General features: G+C 47.6%; 1 protein-coding gene across 1 annotated transcript; it reads left to right on the forward strand.

The window, feature by feature from the left end:
- Positions 1-9317: 9317 nt before the first annotated feature.
- Positions 9318-19499, forward strand: UBE2D2 (ubiquitin conjugating enzyme E2 D2). The gene is made up of 6 exons (XM_044442891.1): positions 9318-9716; positions 10884-10915; positions 10993-11070; positions 11160-11265; positions 17235-17328; positions 18623-19499. The coding sequence occupies exons 1-6, from the start codon at positions 9629-9631 to the stop codon at positions 18666-18668; spliced, it is 444 nt and encodes a 147-aa protein (XP_044298826.1). The 5' UTR covers positions 9318-9628; the 3' UTR covers positions 18669-19499.
- Positions 19500-20165: the final 666 nt, after the last annotated feature.

A 20165-nucleotide genomic window follows, 5' to 3' on the forward strand; every position in this document is an offset into this window, starting at 1 on the left:
CCGCCCGCGCCCGGGGCGAGCGCCGCGGGCCGGGCCGGACAAAGGGGGCGGCGGGCGGGCGGGGGCGCCTCGTGGCGCGGGCAGCGGGGATGCCGCCCCGGGCCGGCGCGACCCTCCTTGCGAAGCGCCGCGCGTCGAGTTTTCGGAGGGGCGAAGTGTGCGGCGCAGAGCGCCAGGTGGGCCTCCCGCGACCCTTTCTGCGCGCCTGTGGGCTGGGGCTGATGGGAGTGGTAGTCCGCAGCGCCTGGGCGGCGTGGGGGTTGCCTGGCCGGTCCTCGGCGCGCCACCTGCGTGGGGGCAGCTTCCATTGCCGGTGCTGCAAAGCAGGGCCGGGGTCGTGCTCTCTGGCACCTAAGTCACAGGCGGGTGTGTAGTGGTGGCATCTCCGTGGGGAAGGCTCGGGATGGGGGAAGTTTTGCTATACGGCTTTGCCCGTTTTGGTGGGCGCATGCACACACGGAGGGAATCCGGGGAACTCGGCTCGCCCCCATTTGCAGCCCCCTCATAGGAGAGTCCTCGTGTTTAGGGTCACTGCGGTGGGAAGGGAGCATCCTTGGGTGGTCTAGCAGCATTATGATGCTGCCTCCTGCAATGATGTGCCTGCCTGTTGAGGAAACCCACAAAACCTGCAGAAACCCATAACTGGACTGTTGATGCTGAAGTTTAACGAATAAAGCATTTGTTTTTCCTGTTGTAAGAGCAGTCACTGGGTGTCCGCTGGTGGAAGCCCGGTTCAGCCCAGGATGGCTGCCCATCACCCTCGGGGCTCTAAGGACTGCACGTGTCCAGTGGAGGGTGAGGAGAGCATGAAGGCAAGGATTGTCTCCATGCTTTTTCACCCCTTAAAACACTTAACCACTCTTGCTTTCAGTCCAGCGTTTTACACTGGTTTGCAAAAAGAGGAGCCGGAGGCTCTGCTGGGATTGCTTGTTGAGTGGACAGTACCTTTGTTGTCGCTCGCCCTTCCATCCCAGTGTCTGCTCTGGGGCTGATGAGAGAACACAAGGAGGACGCTCTGAATTTGCGAATCCCAACTCCGACCCCGGAGTGCTTTCCCAAGGAATTCTGTGGCTCTCTAGGAAGTACTTGTACCTGTAGGATTGTGTCCTAAGGTACCATTCCTATCTACTCCCTAGATCTATGGTGGTTAAAAACTTTCACTTTTAATGAGGGTAAAACAGAAGAGTTGAATTCAATAAATCTTCAAAGGACCACTATTTCAGGTGAAACATTGGGCATACTTTTTAATGTGCGCCTGTTTTTAATGTCCAGGGTTTGATTATCCATCTCCTAACAGAGCAGTCAAACATTGGTTGTTGACTGATTAGCACTTTATCATAATCAAATGTTCCATGAAATCAAGAAAAATATAAAGTATGCCTCTTACGTAAGCGGCACTCTTTCTTAACTGGATTGTGGTGTCCTTGGACAGGAAAAACCTTTTGCTCGCCATTATCCCAAGAACAGATTTCCTGGGATTTTACTTTATTTTGGTGACAGGCTCTTGTTTTTCAGAAAGAAAACTTAGTGCGGACACTTAAAAGCTACATCTCTGGATCTTTTTTCACTGGAACATTTTTTCGCCAACATTTTACACTGACTGGCACAGTAGACTTCTTAGCATCTTTATGCCCTAGGTACTTTGTGTTTTGTTTACAGAAGGAAAATGTGGGCTACAGACCTTACGTACAGCTGCCTGGAAGTAACACTTGTGCACTCTATGTAGCTTTTGTTCACGTAGACACACTTGCTGGATAGTACACTGAAAGTTGCTGAAGTTTGGGGTCATTGGGTTCACTTAGACTGGGCCATATGGAAGGTTGGAGCCATTGAAGTCAATGGCACTTAAGTTATCACTAACTTGCAGGCAAGTCTGGATTCAGCCCATTGAGTACTACTGGGCAGGTGGCACTCTCCTGCAAATAGTTGTGGATTGACTTCCATTTAAATTCTGCAACACAAAAGTATTCTGGGTTTGGGTTTTGGACACAAGTTTTAGATAAACAATCCTTGGGAAAGTCTTAAATGTATTTCTAAGCAGCAAGGTGCGAGAGAGACACATTTAAGTAACAAAGAGTTGCTTGTCCCAGATACCAAGGCAATTTCCAAAAGATTCATGGCCTGAACTTGCATAAATGCAGGTGTAACTGCCTCATTCACCTCTGTACCTTTTTGTACTCCGGTGCTTGAAGGCAATTCCCAGAGCCCCTTCAGCACGCAGCTGGCTCCTTTGCTACTGGCATCTTTTAAAGCAGAAGGAATGTGGAGTGTTTTGCGATTGTTTCTAGAGAAAGAGAGTGCGCATGCAGGTGTATATGGACCTGGTTCACAGCCCATTGTGGCTTAATTAGCCCTGGGCCGAGTCTCTCTTTTGTGGTCCCCCCATGTACCCAGCTTGCCATGCAAACCCAGGCAGGAGGGGTGGTTTGAGAGTTGAACCACCCTCCAAAAAATCCATGGCTTATTGTAGGGTTACTTGAGGTTTGTCTAACCCTCAAAGAATGCTTGCCACCTGAGTTGGCAGGGTACCAAGCAAGGCACCGGCAAGTTCCCAGCACAGTGTGACAATCCTGTGACTTTAGCCATGGTGAGTTGTCATGACCTTGGAACAGGCTGAACAGTCTGCTTTGGATGATCACGCAACCCCACAGTTAGCAAGCCATGGGTTGGTTAGGGGCGCGTGCCTGCAAACGAGCGCGCTAGCTCCTGCCTCCTCCTGTTTTCACTTGCCCCACGCCTGGCTTGTGTTGTGCGTGATGTTTGCGTGACATTTCGGAGCAAACTCAGAGTTACCAGAAGAATTGGTCAAGATGTGCAAGCCTGGCCTTTCTCTTTCCTTCTTCCCTCTGAGGGAAGGGACTAAATATATGCTGTATTTTCTTCAAGAATATGAAAAAATATACAAAGTCACGCTTCCACAAATGCCCCGACCCCTTTGCAGCACCCACACTTGTCCTGAGGTTTGGGGAACTTTATTTTATGGTGCATTGTTTGTCTGCTTTTTGTTTTATTCAAACAATTATTTCCCAATGTGAGAGATGCAAGCTGTTTCATACTAAGATACCCCAATATATCTTAGGTTTTTTCCTTGAACAAAGGAATAAAATCGCTTTAAAGAAGAACCTATAAATACTGTAGTAAACAAAAGGTCTATTATTTTCAGTTAGAAACAGCTTGTGGTTGTCTGCATTAAGGTTCAGCAATGGAAGAAATTCATATATTTTTTGATAAAAAGCCCAAAGTCACTATAATGAAATAAAGGTCTAGTGACTAATTTGGAAATTCAGCAACACTTGGTACTGGTCATGCATTCCAGTTTGTGATATAAATGAAGGTACTAAAGCAAGTGATAAGATACAGCAACAGAAGACAGACAAATTAGCTAGCTGTCTTTATTATTTGATTTCTTTCTTGCTCCCTTCAAGTAAATGGTAGCTTTGAAAATCATATGCACGTTGCTAATCTGAATTGGTGTCTGAAAGATCCATAACTGCTAATTTTGAACTTTATGTTCAGCTTCATGGACTTCAGAGAATGGAACGTTTGCACGAAGGCAGACGAGCTTCTCAGCTCTTTCACGTGTGTAAATGAAAAACGTCCCACCTCAGATGCGGCGAAGCCATGTGCATTGCTTTGTTTTGTCCAAATTCCAAAGGCAGGTTCTTCAAAGAAAGTAGCTTCAGGGGTTTCCAGAGCTTCTGCGCACCCACCTAACATCGCAGACTCCTGTGAAATTGCCCTGCATCTCAGCTTGGGGCATCCCGCTTGAGAATCACACTTCACAAGCCACAGAGCCTGTGGCACTCGGCGCACGGTTCTGTCCTTTGAGCTGTGTTCAGATATCGCGCTAAACTGGCAGCTTGATTATCATGTCAGCAGTGAATTGACAGCTAATATCCACTTGAGTGGCTGTTACAGTGAATGAGCAATTAGGTTTTATCAGGGTTTGTGGTGGTGTGTGAATCCAGCCAACTCCTGGAATCCACTCGAGCTTAATGGTTAAACGATCCTTGTGTAACCAACAGTGTGTTGCAGCATTATGTAAAGTTGTCTAATCCATTTGTGTGGCAGAACAACTTCTGCTCTGGGGTTGTGTATTCATAATGACAGCCGCACGTGTTGCAGTACCTTGAGGATAAATCAACCCTCATTGGACTGTTGTGTTGTGCAAATGGTGAATAAGCATAGGCAAGCCTTGGACTTCCAGTTCCCGCAACTGGTGCAGCTGCGAACAGGAATTTGGAATCTTGCACTTCTGTAAACCACTATCTTTCATTCACACTCACGAACTCTGGTTAGTATTAATTATGATTTGTTTGAAGCAAGCCAGCTTGAAAGGAAGCAGTCAAATAGAAGGAAGTTTTCTCTCATGCTGAAACCGTGTTTTGCCTAGTCGCTATTTTTGTTTGCTTCATGGCAGTCGCAGACTAGCCCTAATCATGTTGGTTTGGAAGCGTGTACCACTGACTTTGGTGGAACTTCCTTCTATGTGTGCAGGACGGTAGATTTGGTGTCAGTTTCAGTGATCTTAGTGTCATTGCGTTTATCTAACGAGAGCGAAATGAAAATCCAGGTTGGATTACACTCCTAAGTATGCCCTTTGCTGAAAATGGATAGTTAATTCTTAGAGAAATTAAATAGTAGGTATTGTTAAGGAAATGCTAAATTGCAAAGTGGAAACTCCTACTTGAATAAGAAATTAACGGCGTCTTTTTTCTTGGGTCTTTAGGTGGCCTTGATTGTAAATCCGTCCATCTTGACTGGAAGATTGTCTTCATAGTTGCTTGCATTAGTATGATTCATATGGAATGCAGCAGTCAGTCGTGGTATTTTGGGGTGGTTATTTGATACACAGTTTGAGATAACTCTGGGTGAGGTACATGGTCAAAATGGCTGGTGCCAGCATGCAGTTTACAGGCCGTGTCTGTAAGGGCAGGGCAGGTTTGCAGGTGAAGTTGCATGCAGGCAGGTACAGGTGATCACACCCCAGGTAATCTTATGCCCTCCCCAAAGGGTTCCATTAGAAATGAACTTGTGTTTCTGTGACCAAATTTGCACAAACCCGCATGCCAGCCACAAGCCACAGAATTACCTTTGCTGGGCGTGAGCGGTCGAGGTGGCCCAGCCTGCCAGAGATGGCTGGGTGGTTTTAACTTTTAATTATTTAAAATTAGAACATACTGAATTCCTATTCATAAGCTTAGAGTTTTGTTTCACAGAATGTGAGGCTGGGTTATGCACCACGTGTGTGCGTGTGAGCGGATACCCTTGATGGCCCTTAGGAGCTGTGGGTTGTTGGGATGCCTGCCTCTGCAAGGGTGGGTGGAGGGGGTGGTTACAAGCCACCCTGAAACCCACAACGCGTCGCAGAGTTCACGAATGGCTTGTCAACCCCAGTCTCCCCCCTGCCAGGTTTGGGTCGTCTGCCACACATGCAGGTAGAAAAGAACCGTTGCTCCATTAAAAGTTCTCACAACGTGTGAACAGCAATGCAAATAAAGTTGGACACTGGGCAGTGCGATCCGGTGTGCCTTCCGGGGACAAGGCAGCTCGGGGAGCGCCGCTTTCCAAACAGGCTTTCGTGGGTCGTTTTCCGCCCTCCTGCTGTGGCCGGGGTGGAAGGTGGGCCGTTAGGTGCCGCAGCTGCCAGGCTCGTTCGCACTGGTTCCCAAGCACGTGCCATGAAAGTGAAGGGGCTGAGGACTCAGGCACTCTGCCCTGGTTCTGAGCCTGATTCCCCTGCGTGCAGCGCAGCACTGGCACAACACCCTGCCAGCATGGTCTGGGGGACTTCAGTGGCGTGATGGGCATCTCGATGGCCTGTGCAGCCGAGCCGTGGTTGTGCTGTGTCCTGGATCTGGCCTCTTAGCTGATTTCCAGGTGCAGCTAAGGTGGAATGCTGCGCAACTCTAAAATGGGAATTGTAGTTGTGGGTTCTAAAATGGGAACGCACAGCTCTTCGGGCTTGCCAAGAAGTCTATGATAAATTTCTGTGCCTTCATCCTTATCTTGAAGTATACCTTTTGTAAGGGAGATGAGCGGCACTGAGTTGCCCTATCTTACATGTTTCAATAAAGGTTATATTTCAGATGTTTCAATAAAAAAAAGACCAAATTGAGCTTTGAATTTTTTTCAACATACCTCTTAAGCTCTATTAATACTACTTGATTGACTCACTCTAGCCCTGCAAAATTGCACTTCAGCTACCTTTGCAGTAGAGTTATTTGCATAAACCTTGCAAATAACTGAAATTGTCTAGACAGGTGGCTTCTAACTTCTGATGTGATGGTAATTTTTAAACAGGGTTGCGTGGAATGACAACCTATTGTGGATTACTAACCATGATGGGCTGCTGCATCATCTGAACCCAGACTGCCTTCTACAGAGTGGTTTATTCTTCAGCAACAAGCTACCCCGACAACTGAAGCTTGTTCTGATCACTCTTGAACCTCTGTGGGTTGTCACGCCACCTGAAGACAGGAGAGCAACTTCATTGTGGGTTGTGCAGTTCCTGCTGCCCTTTGCGCTGCCTCATCAGCAACAGCCCTTTGCTGTTGTCCAGGCGGCATTTAGGAGCAGCCATCACAGGTTCCCAACCCTTTAAAAAACCGTTTCGGCTCAGAACATTCTGGAAATACATTTCTAACTTGCCTGGTCTTTGTACGTTTCAGCTGTCAAAGGGAACAGGGGAATGGGAGTGAGTGAGGTGTGTGGAAATTGGCCAGGTGGCCTTTTAGCTAATGTATGCACAGGGACCAGTTCAGAAGCGCCAGTAAGCAGGGGAGGGGAGCAGCAAAGGTGCACTGGAAATTGGGGGGGGGGGACAATATCTCCCACTTAGGAATGTAATCCTGTCAGTGTGAAGTGTGGAACTGAGACTTCTCAGTGCCCACCCCTCATTTCAACACTGCCTCCAGTTTCCAGCTAGTTGAGAAAGGGGATATATTGGTGCTTCCCTGCTTTTTATTGTGCCGCTTTGAAGCACTTGACTGTTGTGGTCACTGCAGTTTCTCTCACTTCTTGTAAAAGCAGCAGAAGAGATGGTAAATTTAATCTATTGACTATCAGCATTGTTTTTGTGAATATTTTTCTTAAAAAAAAACCTAATACGTGTCATCATTGAATTGTTTCTATGTTCTGTAAGCTGCTTTGAGAATCTGCTTTGTGGGGAGCAGAAGAGTGGGATGAAACATGTTGTTAAATGAATAAAGTGAACCCCTGAGTCCTGCCAGTCAGAGCCAGGCGCAGAGTTGTGGCTTAAGGGGCAGGAGCAGTTGGTGCCTCTGGGCTTGATCCAGTTTCCTGTTGCACCTGGCAGGCATGTTCTTGGACAGTCCGCACCTGCTTGTGCAGATTTATACTGGAGCTGGGTTTTGCTGCTAGGACTGATTTGGCCTGGGCCGCTTGAGGGTGACCTGCTTACCTCTGTTTTGAATGACTCTGGATAGAGCAAGGGACCATCAAGCTGCAAGGGACCATCCTGAACTGTTTTTCTCGCCTTTCTAAGCCAATTGGATATAGTAGGCATGTGGAGATGATGATGATGATGATAGATTAGGATAGTATTTATAGAATGGAATATGCCTTCTTCCATGTGTCTGGATTTCATTTTCTCTCTTCCCTTTAGGGCAGGTAAGAGGCTAAGGCAGGGGTGTTCATCCAGCTGATGACAGCCACTTTACTATATGCTACATTGGTTTCCACAAAATTTGAACCATCTTATGCTGAAACATGGCTGTAAAAAAAAAAGTGAAGTAAAAAGAAAGTCTGCAATGTGGATGCCTTCCTGACTTATGGAGGGATGTCCAGGTCATTCAAGCCTTTTAAATGGGAGGCGGAGTCCAAGCCCAGAAATTGAAGTTGAGTGGGCGAGTGTTCCCGCAGGGATTCCTTAAAGATTCAAGGTGCTTTGGTAATGTTCTGTGCAGCTCTGAGTCAGGAGTATAAAGTCTGATCTAGCAGGACCATTCATATTCTATTGGTGTTTCTTGTATGCAGTTTTCTTCCAGTTAATCCATTTATGATTATTTTTATGCCGCTTGATATTTAAAAAATTCCTAAGGCGTTCACATTAACGAATGCATAATAAAATATGAAGCAATACAAAACCACACCAAGAAACCCTTAAAAACATGCAGCAGGAGTGACAGCAAGGCCAAGCGCTGAGGCAGTCCATGTGGGTCTGGGAAGGCCTGTGTGAAGAAGCATCTTTTCAGGAGTTGGTGACACTCACCACAGTTTCTGTCCTTCAAACCATGAATGGGGGAGGGTGAATGTCGGTACCTGCTAAGCTTAACATAAACTGAAGGGATAAACTGAGAAGTTATCCATTGCATAAACTGTGTCCCAGGTAACATTTTAAAAAAAAGCCTTGTTAAAATGCCAGTACCAGCACCTCATTGTTGCCTCCCAGTGAGATAGCAAAGTCTCTTCATGGCAAGCCAAAAATAGTTTGTGATGTGGAGTAAGGGAAAGCCTTTGCCACTCATCCCAAGTGCTGATTGGGTATTTTTGGGGCAGCTGGAAACAGGGCTGCCTGTTAGCTGCTTGGTAAGATTTGCACGCAGTGTTTGCTCCTCTTTCCAGTACTTGTGTAGTTGAGTTAACCCATGTTAAGTCATCCTGTTTAGGTTCAACACAACATGAAAATTCCAGGTGCAGGCCATTGGATTGCTTTGCCCATGTCCTAACATTAGGGGCACTCCATTACGATGGAAGTATAACCCATGAATTTCTAAATTGTTTCTTTATAATGCCCTTTAGCCCCCGGGGAAAACAATATCTTTCAAATGGGCAAATGACTGAGATGGAGAATAAAACTAGTTATCTAAACTACTCTTACTGAGTAAAGTGAATGTGGTTCAGCCAAGGCATTTGCTGCATATTTGATTGTGACGCTTTTATATGTGAAATGCTGGAAATGAGGTAGAACTGCCCATCAGAAGCCAATAGTGCAACGAATTATGGGATTAGGTGTTGATGTGAGGCCAACCAACTTTATTTTCGTTGCCACAAGTATACACTGCCCAAACTGAAGTGTTTTCTTGTTGTTTAAACGAACCTACATCACTGTAATGGGAGCAAATTGCTCTGAAGATTTTCTCGGTTCTTCTGTGAACACGTCGTTTGCATTTTGGTAAAATTAGCAATAACTGCAGTTGACTTTGCATGGCTCTTGTGGGGAGGTAGCGAGCCTGTTCTGAATTGGCCGTGTGTTTATTTTTAGGAGTTGAATGATCTGGCGCGGGATCCTCCGGCACAGTGTTCAGCAGGGCCCGTGGGCGATGACAGTAAGTACCATGCGGCAGAAAAGGCTTCCCAGCATCACTTTCTCGGCCGGAGGAAAGAAGGGGTAACCTTGCGGTTCTGAGCGTGGCTGGTGGAGCCCAGCGCTCGCACGGACACCGTGGCGATGGCGTGGACCAGCTCGGGCACAGCCAGCTTGCTTCAGCTCGCTGCCTGTGGCGCTGCCATCCATTCTTTGTGGTCTCTGTGCATCTCACGCACACGCACGCACGCACGGGCTCTGCACCTGAGAGTCAGTCGCCAAGAGCGTTTTGAATTGTGCAGCTTCCATCTTTGAGATACTGCTTTGGTTCAGCAGCAGCATCTCCCGAAGTTATCCTAGATGTATAAAAGGCTGGAGGAGCCAGGAAGGCCGTCAGGTCCAACCCCCCGCTCAGCACAGACTAAAGCATTGCAGTCCTGCATTGCAGGTTGGTTCTGGTTGTCCTTCCCTCTCGCCGTCCGTCTCTCAAAGAAAGGTGCCTGGTTTCCTCGGCCGTATTTTTACATGGGGCAGGCAGTTTTTCCAGTCCTTTATTTTTCTCTGGGAAGCCTCCCTTTTTATAAGTTGTTCATTAAAAAAAGGAATGCATGCCCCCCTGCAAATAGGCGCATTTAGCCATTTCAAAGTTGTAATTAATGTTTCCAGGTATGTGTCTGGAAAGTGTGTGAGAAAGTACATGCATGAAAAATCAGCGTCTCAGAGAAATGCTGCTAATGTTCCAACAGTCATCATGGCAGAGAGTTGTGCTCTTGTTAAGATGGATGAGTGGTTGTCAGCACAGCGTGCCATGATTCTGTGGGTTGCCAAAATTAATCACGTGTCAAGTTTTTCAGTACCTTTGCTTTTTTCTTAAATGTAAACAATTCAAACCTTTATTTACAATGTTATAAGGCTTCATTTAAAAATTCTACATAATATAACATTTAAATTGTATGAGGTATCCTTAATTTCCCCCACACATTATTTCAGATCAAGTTCTTGTGTTGTATTGGGACAAAAAATTAAGGTGCTTTTTGTTTTACTAAATACAGATGTTTGCCACAGTACGAGGTAGCTCTAAACAGGCAGATCCTGGATCTTTCAAAACCAGCGGTGTAATATGCAAAGGGACTGGTCGGGAGAGCGTGCATCTGCGTTTATTGGGCACCCAAGTGCCTGTGAGCTCTGTCAGGATAATGACCATTCATGGGCCCCTGCGCATGATCCATATTATGCCTATAGTATAAAACTTGACAAAGTTGAGTATGGAACCAGACCCTTAACTGGAATACTGAATACCTCCTAGTAAATCAATATCCTGCCCGTTTCGTGCCAGGAACTCTCACAACAACCCTGTGAAGTAGGCGAAGTTGCGAGTCAGTGGCTCTCCCGGTGTGCATCATGGCTAAGTGGGGACGAGAATCCCCATCCCCCAAGTCCTAGCCCTGCGCTTCAACCACTAGGCAACGCTGGCCAAGAGCAAAATGTCAGTCCCTGGAATCTGCATTTGCTGCACTGCATTCAAGGCATGGGAGATGTAGCGATAGTCGCAGCTAAGTTAATTTGCATATTGTTAAGCGTCTTTGTCAGTGTCTCGTTTTCTTTCCCCTTGCAGTGTTCCATTGGCAAGCGACAATAATGGGGCCGGTAAGTACCCTCCAGTCTGAAATAGCATACGTTGAAGCGTTACTGTAAGCATCCTTCTAATAGTGTTTTCTTTTCAGAATGACAGTCCCTACCAGGGTGGAGTGTTCTTCTTGACAATTCATTTCCCAACAGATTACCCCTTCAAACCACCTAAGGCAAGCATCTTGTTGATATCCAGTACTTTTGATGTGTGTTTATCTATTGGAGGAAATATATTTAAACAAGATAACATTTCTTTTAACAGGTTGCATTTACAACAAGAATTTACCATCCAAATATTAACAGTAATGGCAGTATTTGTCTTGATATTCTACGGTCACAGTGGTCTCCGGCATTAACTATTTCAAAAGGTAAATAAACTGGTTTTGAGTGTTAATGAATATTAACTCATATCTGATGTAAATCAAACCTCTCTCTCTGGTAATGCTGTATGTCCAGTGTATATGTGCAAATCTTTATTGTTCAATTTCCTAATCATATTTAAGGATTTGAGGCTATTTAATAGATTCCACCAGTGCTTTTGAACTTGCTGAGTTGCTGTCTTTCAAGTTGGTTAGTCTACCGATAATGAAGAGTTGAAACTTTGCAGTCAAGTTTTGCCATGGTGGAAATTCTAAATGTGTGTGTGTGGGTATAAAGTATAATGAGATGCATCAGAGAATGTGCTTGCCTTTAAATAAAACACTGTTGTTGCTAAGTAAGTATAATGAAAGTCACATGTCCAGCCTTGAATGTAAATTCAAAGTAAGGAAGAGTCAAAGGGGCAGATGCAAGCAAGCAGCTAAGAACTGGAGGAGGTTGTTCTGGAAGTATTTGCAGAGCAAAGATAGGAGATTGAAGAGAATTTCCAATTTCTGGTTGTTTAGCAATAGCAACAGCAAAACAGCACCCTTCCCCACCCTCTTCAGTGGTGGGAGCTTGGGGTAATCAGGGCTGCGGGGGGGTTTTTTTTGTTTTTGTGGGGGGGGAGTCCCTGAGCTTGCTGCATTGCTGGTACTCAAAGCAAAATCCTCAATCAGAACGCTTAATTCTAAATGTGTATATGGCACCAGGTGCTCCTGAGTAATCTTGGAGTTCTAGTTTAAGGGGGGAGAGAGGGGGAGGGAGTAGATCACACAAACCTGTCTATGTGATCCGTCCTGGATTAAGCGTGGTAGCAAGTGCGGAGTATTTTCTTGGAAAATCCGAATTGGAAATGCTCCTGATTTTAACAAGGGTGACTTGAATTCAGTCTGTCTGTCTCTCTGTCTCTCTCTCTCTCTCTCTCTCTCTCTCTCTCTCTCTCTCTCTCACACACACACACACACACAGAGGAAATGTTCCTGATTTTAACAAGGGTGACTTGAATTCAGTCAGTCTGTCTGTCTGTCTGTCTGTCTCTCTCTCTCTCTCTCTCTCTCTCTCTCTCTCTCTCTCTCTCTCTCTCTCTCTCTCACACACACACACACACACACACACACACACACACACACAGAGAGAGAGAGAGAGAGAGAGAGAGAGAGAGAGAGAGAGAGAATATATTACATTGTTACATGCTATCTGAATATATCCGGTTTCCCAAACAGTCAAAAATATTTGAGCTAAAATACTGCATTCCAGCAAAATGCATTTCATGTGTTTGAATGTTCAAATAATTTCAAAACTGTAATTGGAAATAACTTTATCTGGATACCTGTAATTATTTTAGGACATGATAACCCAATAGCTTGTATTTCCTTATTGTTTTTTTTTTAAAGAAAGTGTTGCACTTGTGAAGCCAGAACACTTTGGTCCATTCTATTACCAATTCATTTTATGAAACATTTTTCCTGTGACCAAATACAGTAGAAGAACGTTTTTTGCACTCGTGTCACTGGTGGCACTCAGCTGGCATAGGTAAAGGAGCTTGGGCTAGAAAGAGATGAGGGCAATGCGTGGCCGCGGTCTGGAACACCGTGGTGCCTGTGCGCGCGCCCATGAAGTAAGCAGGGAAGTGGCTTCAGGGACTGCTTTGCATGTGAAAAGCTGTGAGAACAAGCTGCCTGGCCTTGCCTAGCGTGTGGCCCGCGCTGGGTGCCGTTGGCCTGGTTGCCCAGCCTGGCACGCTTGCCCTGTCTCCTGAACCCGGGTGCCACGGATCGCTTGGGGGAGCCAACCTTTCAGCCACGACAGGCCGCGGAGAAAACATTTGAGCACCGCGAAACAAGCCATGCTGGCCAGTTTGGGCGATGCAGCGAGCTGTGCCTGGCGGGTAGCTGGGCAAAGAGTTTCCAGCATGAGCCACCGCGACCGTGGCGAGCTGAAACCAGGCAGCATTTTCAGCAGTGGAACTTGGAGGCCGCGTGGTGGGAGCTGCCATGAATTGCTTTCAGTAAGACTTTTGCATGCATTTATGCGGAATTGGCTACTTAGTGGCTATTACCACATGTTGCTCTAGTTTGCACATAATGACCATCCCAGGGGGAGCGGCAGAGGAAGCACAGAGTAACCGTCGGATCATTGCTAAATTATTTGCTGTCTTCAGCAGAACTTGTCTCTCAAGCAGCCTCAGGGTTGCAAATAGTGCTTTTGTGGACAAACACAGTTGAAGAATAATCCCTTATCCTTCAACTTCTGTTGTACATAAGATGCATATTTTACAAGCTTGCCCTGGAAAGTCGTAACCTGCTGCCTACCTGGAAGGCTTGTTACGAAAATGATTGTGCAAGTTGCTCAGCATTGCAGTCTGTTTAGGCGAATTGAAAGCCTCTTGGGAATCGTGTGTCCTTGGTGATGTGTAAGGGCAAAGCATTTAGCGAGTCGGGTTGCCGGCATGTTCACGCTGGGAACAGGAGCGTGAAAGATAGGGGGATTTTGTGGCGTGGAGAAGAACCTAGGAGATACTGGCTTGTTGCTTGTAGCATCTCATTGGAAGGGTTGCATGTTGCATTGGGTTGCCTCTTGGGTGGAAGCCTTGGTCCCTGTTAAGCATGTCTGTCTCAGCATGGTCTGTCAGCGTGTGAGCAGCCGAAGCTTAGGGAAGTGTATGCGACCATGCGAAGTTGAATGTCAGTACAGTAAGGAAATCCTTGAGGATCATTTGCCACAGGATGGCGAGATGCTGGTATGAGCTGATTCCAAAGAGCAAAGTTGTCATACCTGTCGGCATCACTGGGAAACGAGGGGGTGTGGGCCCTCCCCCGCGTCGACCCTGAAAGTGCCTCTCCACCTCAGTGACCTTGTTCGGGATCCCTGGCATGGGGGGTGGGGGGAGATAAGAGTCTCCCCCCCATTCTGTGTGAGATGCTGCATCGGAGCAAGGAATGCGCAGCTTGGTGTGCACGGCTCTGCATCCGGGAGCTCCTCGCACAAGGTTCTCCCCCGTGACAAAGTCCTCACGGGGGAGACGAGGAAAGTTGTTTACGCTGGCAGCATGCGAGGCACAGTGAGAGAAACGGTTTGTGAATATGCAGGTATGTGAGCAAGTAATAGGTTTGTTGCTCAGTCAGAGGATCATGGCAAGTACTGTTTAAAAGAATAAAATACAGCACTTCAAGGTACTTAGTTTACACAAGCATCATTAAAATATGGTGGATGGGCACCAGTAATATGACCCACAGCCTGTACGGCCTTTAGCACTGAATCAGCCCCCCACCTTCAGTCTCTCCACTCTGATGGAATGCCAAGCATCCAGCAGCTGCAGGAGCAAATACCACAGCCCTGGTGGTCTCTGTGACTGTGCGGTGCCTGTTCGGAAGATGTCCAAGCTGGGCTTGTTCTAGGGGGACTCCCTCCCCTCCTGCCCCACAGTATATCTAGGGGGGGTTCCCTCCCTTTCCTCAGTTCTCTTCCAGCTGCTCCTCTGGTTGTCTTGGGATTCCCCCTACAGTATCTCAACATCTTTGACTCGTTCCCTCGTGTTTCTAGCTTCTCTTTGCTACCTCTACTTATTTTTCTTGTTCCTAACCCTTTACTTGTCCATGTAAAATAGAATAACAACATCTTATCGTCCACCTCCCCAACACGCCTGATCTTTTTGCTGTCATTGCCTGCTCCTCCTCCTCCTCCTTGTCCCAATGGCACTCAAGGTGCCATTTTGGAAGGGTGTGCGCTCTGGGAGTCGGCTGCCCCCACAGTGCCGGCTGTGCCTCTCTTGCTCCGGGGAAGGGCGCCTCGTGGAGGCCTGTCCCCATTGTCAGCCCTTCACCACGCAGGCCCGGAAAAACGGTGCAGGCCGGCCGTGGGCTGAGCCTTGGAGCCGTGCCCTCCAAGCCGCCGGCTCAACCGCAGTCGTGGCGATGGGCTGCCTGCCTCTCTCTGGGCTTCCATCTGCCACAGGCAGCTCTTCAGCACCCGGGTGGATAAATTTCTTGACACGGTCCAGGAGGAGGCACTCTGCACAAGCACAGCAGCAGTGGCGAGCAGGCCAGCGAGCACCACCTGTTCCTGCCAGCCCAGGGGCCAGTTTTCAAGGCAGTCTGCCACCCAGCCGAGATGGGGAGAGGCCAGCTGCCGCATCCTTCCTGCAGAGGCAGGGGCCTGGTGCCAATCAGCCACAGCCTTGGAAGGCGCGGGCGAGAGGCCTCCCTGCTCACGGACGTACCTGCGCCTCTCCTCCTGCCCAGGAAGCCGCACCACGGGTGGCGGGCACTCTGCGTTGTGAAGCGTGGCTGCAGGATCGAACTCCAGGCTTCACCCTCTCTCATTTCGGCAGCTCCGCCTCCCAGCCTGGCGGCAGAGGTGATTCTGCCCCCTCTGGCCTTCAGTACAGGTGCTCCTCCAGGAGCCTGCAGGATTGGGAGGCAGATGAGGGCATAGGAGGCATGCTCGGCCATAGTAGCCAGAGTGAAAGCAGTCTGGCAGGTAGCAGGGGAGTCCATGCACAGCTTGTCATGGCCGTGTAAGATCCCATACATCCAATAATTCAAATTGAACTGGTGGCATATGTATAACTTCACATGATTCTTCTGTGTAGATGGGCCGGTCAAGACAGCTCTGCCTTCCTTCCGTTCTTTTAAATGTGGGCAAGTTTTGAAACAGTATTCCAAGTTGCCATTGTAGGCCCTTCCTGCTTCCTTGTCAGATAATTTGCTTGCGGGGGAGCTCTGCTCTGCTCTGCTCCACAGCCGGGCAGGCCCTCTGGTGCAGCCGGTTGTCAGGGCTTATGGGACAGGCAGTCCAGAATACCTGGAGAGCACCCAGGTTGCCCACCTGTTGTAAGAAATGCCCTCGTTCGGGGATGCGGAGACCAGGCACTCGCTTGGCCCCGGTCAGGAAGCCCCCAGGCCAGCATTACACGCCTGGGGAGACTAGTGGCTCCTCTGTGCAAGATGCACGGTTTTTTCCACAACACGCGCAAAGCCACAAGCCGGTCCCATGGGCTCCCTTGGAGTTGCGTCCTGCTGGGCACCTGGCAGAATCTTGACGCGCGGCGGGCTTAGGGCTGAGAGACAGCAGGTCTGAGTCCAGGGAGCTGAGCGGAGGAGACCGGACAGATGCTCATCCCCAAATGGGTTCTTCACACATCTGCACTCTCATGCATCGTAGCTTGAAGGATTGCTTCTCGCCTGCAATGATCGACTGACGTCCCCTCCCATGAATAATGCCAGAAACCTCATGCAGTCCTGCTGAAGAAACGTCCGCCTACCTGAAGGACCTAAATAGCTGAATTTATTGAGATTGCTCTATTACCTTGTTGGCTAATACTGTGTATTTTAATTGTTTATTGGCTAGATAATGTCTGTCTTTGGGCAGTAGAAGAAAGAAATCCATTTATGAAGACATGGCTTTTAATTTTATAGATGTGCTGTGGAACATCGTATCCAGAAGTGATGGTCACATTTTTGCTCGTTCGTTTGTTTCTTGTATGTAATTAATAGGATAAAGGCATTTTCGCTTGCCCTTTAAAAGAAGCAAAAGCCCTGTCATGTTACTGTGTTTGGCACCACTCAGTTTTGTGCGGCCCAGCCCACTGGGCATGCTCCCACATTCTCGTTCGTTTGGTGGCTTTGGGCATCAAAACTGGCCGAAGGAACAGCAGGTGGGGCAGGCCTTGGTGCGTGGAGCATTTCCTCCTGTGCTGGCCGGGCTGCCAGAATTTCGGACTTGGACTGGGCATGTCGTCGTTTCCTCACCCTTGTCCGTCGTTCACTGTTCTCCAACCTGTTGCTCTTCGAATGGTTATAAAAGCCTTAAAATAAATACGGCATTTTAATAGCAGGTGACTTAAACCGGCACAGGCCAGATCTCAGTGCTCGATTATACGATCCAGAGGAAGCTAAATGAGCAGGAGGATTGACTTGCTGCCTGCGGGAGTCGAGGTGTGCGCAAATCCTGATGATGTGTGTTTTCTCCCCTCCAGTACTTTTGTCCATCTGTTCTCTGTTGTGTGATCCCAATCCAGATGATCCCTTAGTGCCTGAGATTGCACGGATCTACAAAACAGATAGAGAAAAGTGAGTATGGAAGCCACGTGTCTCAAAGGCCAAGAATGAGCCGGCAGCTGGAAGATGGGATAGCAGAAGATGTCTGCCTTAGACTTTTGCTCACTCCGTGTTTGCCATCCGAGTAATTTCTTGTTAGAGAGCGCCCTGTGCTGCTGTCAGCAGCCTTGCCTTTTTAGTTTTATTTATTTTTGATATGGTATCTGTTGGTCAGTAATAAGGCTTCCTTCTCAACCGGACTGGCTAGTCCATGAAAAATCTGGTCAGTTTCATCTGTACCTTTTCACATTCCTATTTTGCAATTGCCTCTCTCAGGCCCTTCAGTTTCTGCTTTTAGGCTGCACAGGTGTGGACAGCTTAAACCTCCACCAGAAAAGAACCTGATTCGGGTGGTGGTAGGTGAACAAGAAATACATGAGTTTGGCTTCATGGGTAGCGGCAGCAGGAGTTAACAGTAGATTGTAGTGAGAAACAGCCGAGCTGCAGTCAGCTCCATTTTAAATAAATTATTTTCCAGTCGCTTGCTGCCATAAACCAGCCATTCAGCCTGAGACATTCTTGCTGCAGCATTGAACAGTAAGTTCCTGTAACAGACTGAAGTGGGCAGCATTTGGCGTCCTTTGAATAGCGCAAGTGAGGCTAGAACAAATGAAAGCGGACACTCTGAAATTCTGGATCTTTCAGCCCCAGACCACGAGAGAGACAGAGCACCGTGCAGGTGACAAGTCAGTGCTGGAAGTGAGAGCTTGGAAACGGCTCCGAGCGCTTTCTGCTGCGATAGAAGTGCAAGCTCAAGGAGCAGGGGCATTGCTGTGGAAGCCCTTCCTTGGCGCTTCTGCCATCCTCACAGATGGCGGAGAAAATGGAGCAGTGGCCAGCTCTTAACCCTTGGCAGCGCATGATGCAATAAACACTTGCGCATGGATGCATGTTCGGGAGGAGGCAGGGAGGGAAAGTGCAAACGTGAAGTGCAGGAGGTGTGGCAAGGCGCTCGGTCGTGTTTGGTTTCTTTTTAAGAAGGTCCCTTGGGCACCGTTAAATAAACTGCTGGGCTTTCTGAGGCCTCCTGTACTTTCTCTGCTGCTGACACAAGAATTCAGGCAGCGTTTCCAGGCAGGCTGGGGTCTGTCGGGAACGGTGAGCCTGAGATCACACGGGATCCTTGTTGCCTTGAACCCGGTCCTTTAATCGTCCGTGCAGACAGCTTGATACCAGTCCTCGCGGCACTTACGACTGATACCTTGAGAAGTGCTTTTGCTGCGCAGTGAATTGCGTCCCTCATTAATCATCTTTTTTATATATGCAGGTACAACAGAATAGCTCGAGAATGGACTCAGAAGTATGCGATGTAATTAAAGAAATTATTGGATAACCTCTACAAATAAAGATAGGGGAACTCTGAAAGAGAAAGTCCTTTTGATTTCCATTTGACTGCTTTCTATGAGCCCACGCCTCATCTTCCCCTGTGCACATGTTTACCTGATACAGCCGTGCTGCGTGTTGTACATACTTGGAACAACAAAATACTGTATTCCATACCAACATTGACTCCTAGCAAAGAAATGTGTGTGAAAAGCCAGTTCTTCAGTCAAAAGCCTAGTTGTGAGCATAAAAGCATTCCTGAGAGATGCATATTGGCTGCAAAAGCCAAAGGTGGGTGAGGGAGCGAAGTGACGTTGCGTGTGCTTTTGGGGACTTGGAGTGATTCGAAAAGTGACGTAAGACACAGTGGAATTCTTTTAGACTCATAACTGTTACGAAAAAACTGATATGAAGAACTTGAAGCTGTTAATGTATTTTATTCTGAAGGACCTACTAAGGTAAATGTATGACCAACAAGATCAAACTGCACCCACATCCTGTGTTTTAAAGGTCTAAGTTTAACTGGTCAGCATTTAAACACATTGGAGCTATTAGTACATCAAGTGACGTTGATTTATTTTCAGCTCTCCTCCCCCTCCCCCTCCCCTTCATAATTTTGGTTTGTATGTGTTTTCTCAGTTAACATAGCTAATAGCTCTTATTTTCTTAAGTTTTTAACTGCTTAGGTCTTTCTGGATGTAAGGGTAAAAATTCATTTGACAGACTTGTGTATATTTAAAGACCCAGCTGCTCCCTTGGGAGTTTGTACGTTCAAGAATAATTAATCTGTGGAATAAACGGATTACTACAGTCATTACGTATACCGTTGTGTGCACAGGCGTGCTTTTTTGCGGGCGTTGAGTTAGGGGCTCCACCTTGGTAGCTGCATTGAGGAATTGGGCCTTCCAATTTCGTCAGAAGATCTTCCAGGCTTCGTCAGAAGGTCTGTCCCTTGGAAAGACCGAGGCTTGTCAGACCTCAAAAGTGCCTGCAAAATACCAGCGTCTCTGTTGAGCCGACGCACGGGAGAGCTGGGTGCCCGTGTGTCAGGACTCGGCTGGCAGACCTTGTTGGCTGAGGACCATGTCAATACCTTCTGCTTTGCAGGGGACCTAGTCTGCACCGTGGGTAAGAAATGCCTCATCTGGTTTTCTAAATGGGTGTACGAGGACAGAATTTTGCCAACTGTCAGTGCAGAGTGCAGGTTTTAAGAACATTGCCCAAAATGCTTGGAAATACCATGTGCAACTTTGAACAGCCTTCATGGAAAAGCCAGTGGGAATGTAGTTGGAGTTCATTTGCTGAGCACGTGTGTCCCCTCCGTCAGCTTTCATGCAAACGAGCTCCGTTGGGAGGGGGACAATGCCGGGCCCTGTCTCTCGTTCTGCCCAGTCCGCCTTCAGATCCATCTATTCTCGTTCAACAGAGAGATAAACGTCCACTTCCTCCACTTCGTAGTTCTTCCTTTGCCTTCTCTCTGAGTTTCT

This window comes from Varanus komodoensis, unplaced genomic scaffold (assembly GCF_004798865.1).
Source record: "Varanus komodoensis strain SLA01 unplaced genomic scaffold, ASM479886v1 scaffold40, whole genome shotgun sequence".
Classification (NCBI taxonomy): Eukaryota; Metazoa; Chordata; class Lepidosauria; order Squamata; family Varanidae; genus Varanus; species Varanus komodoensis.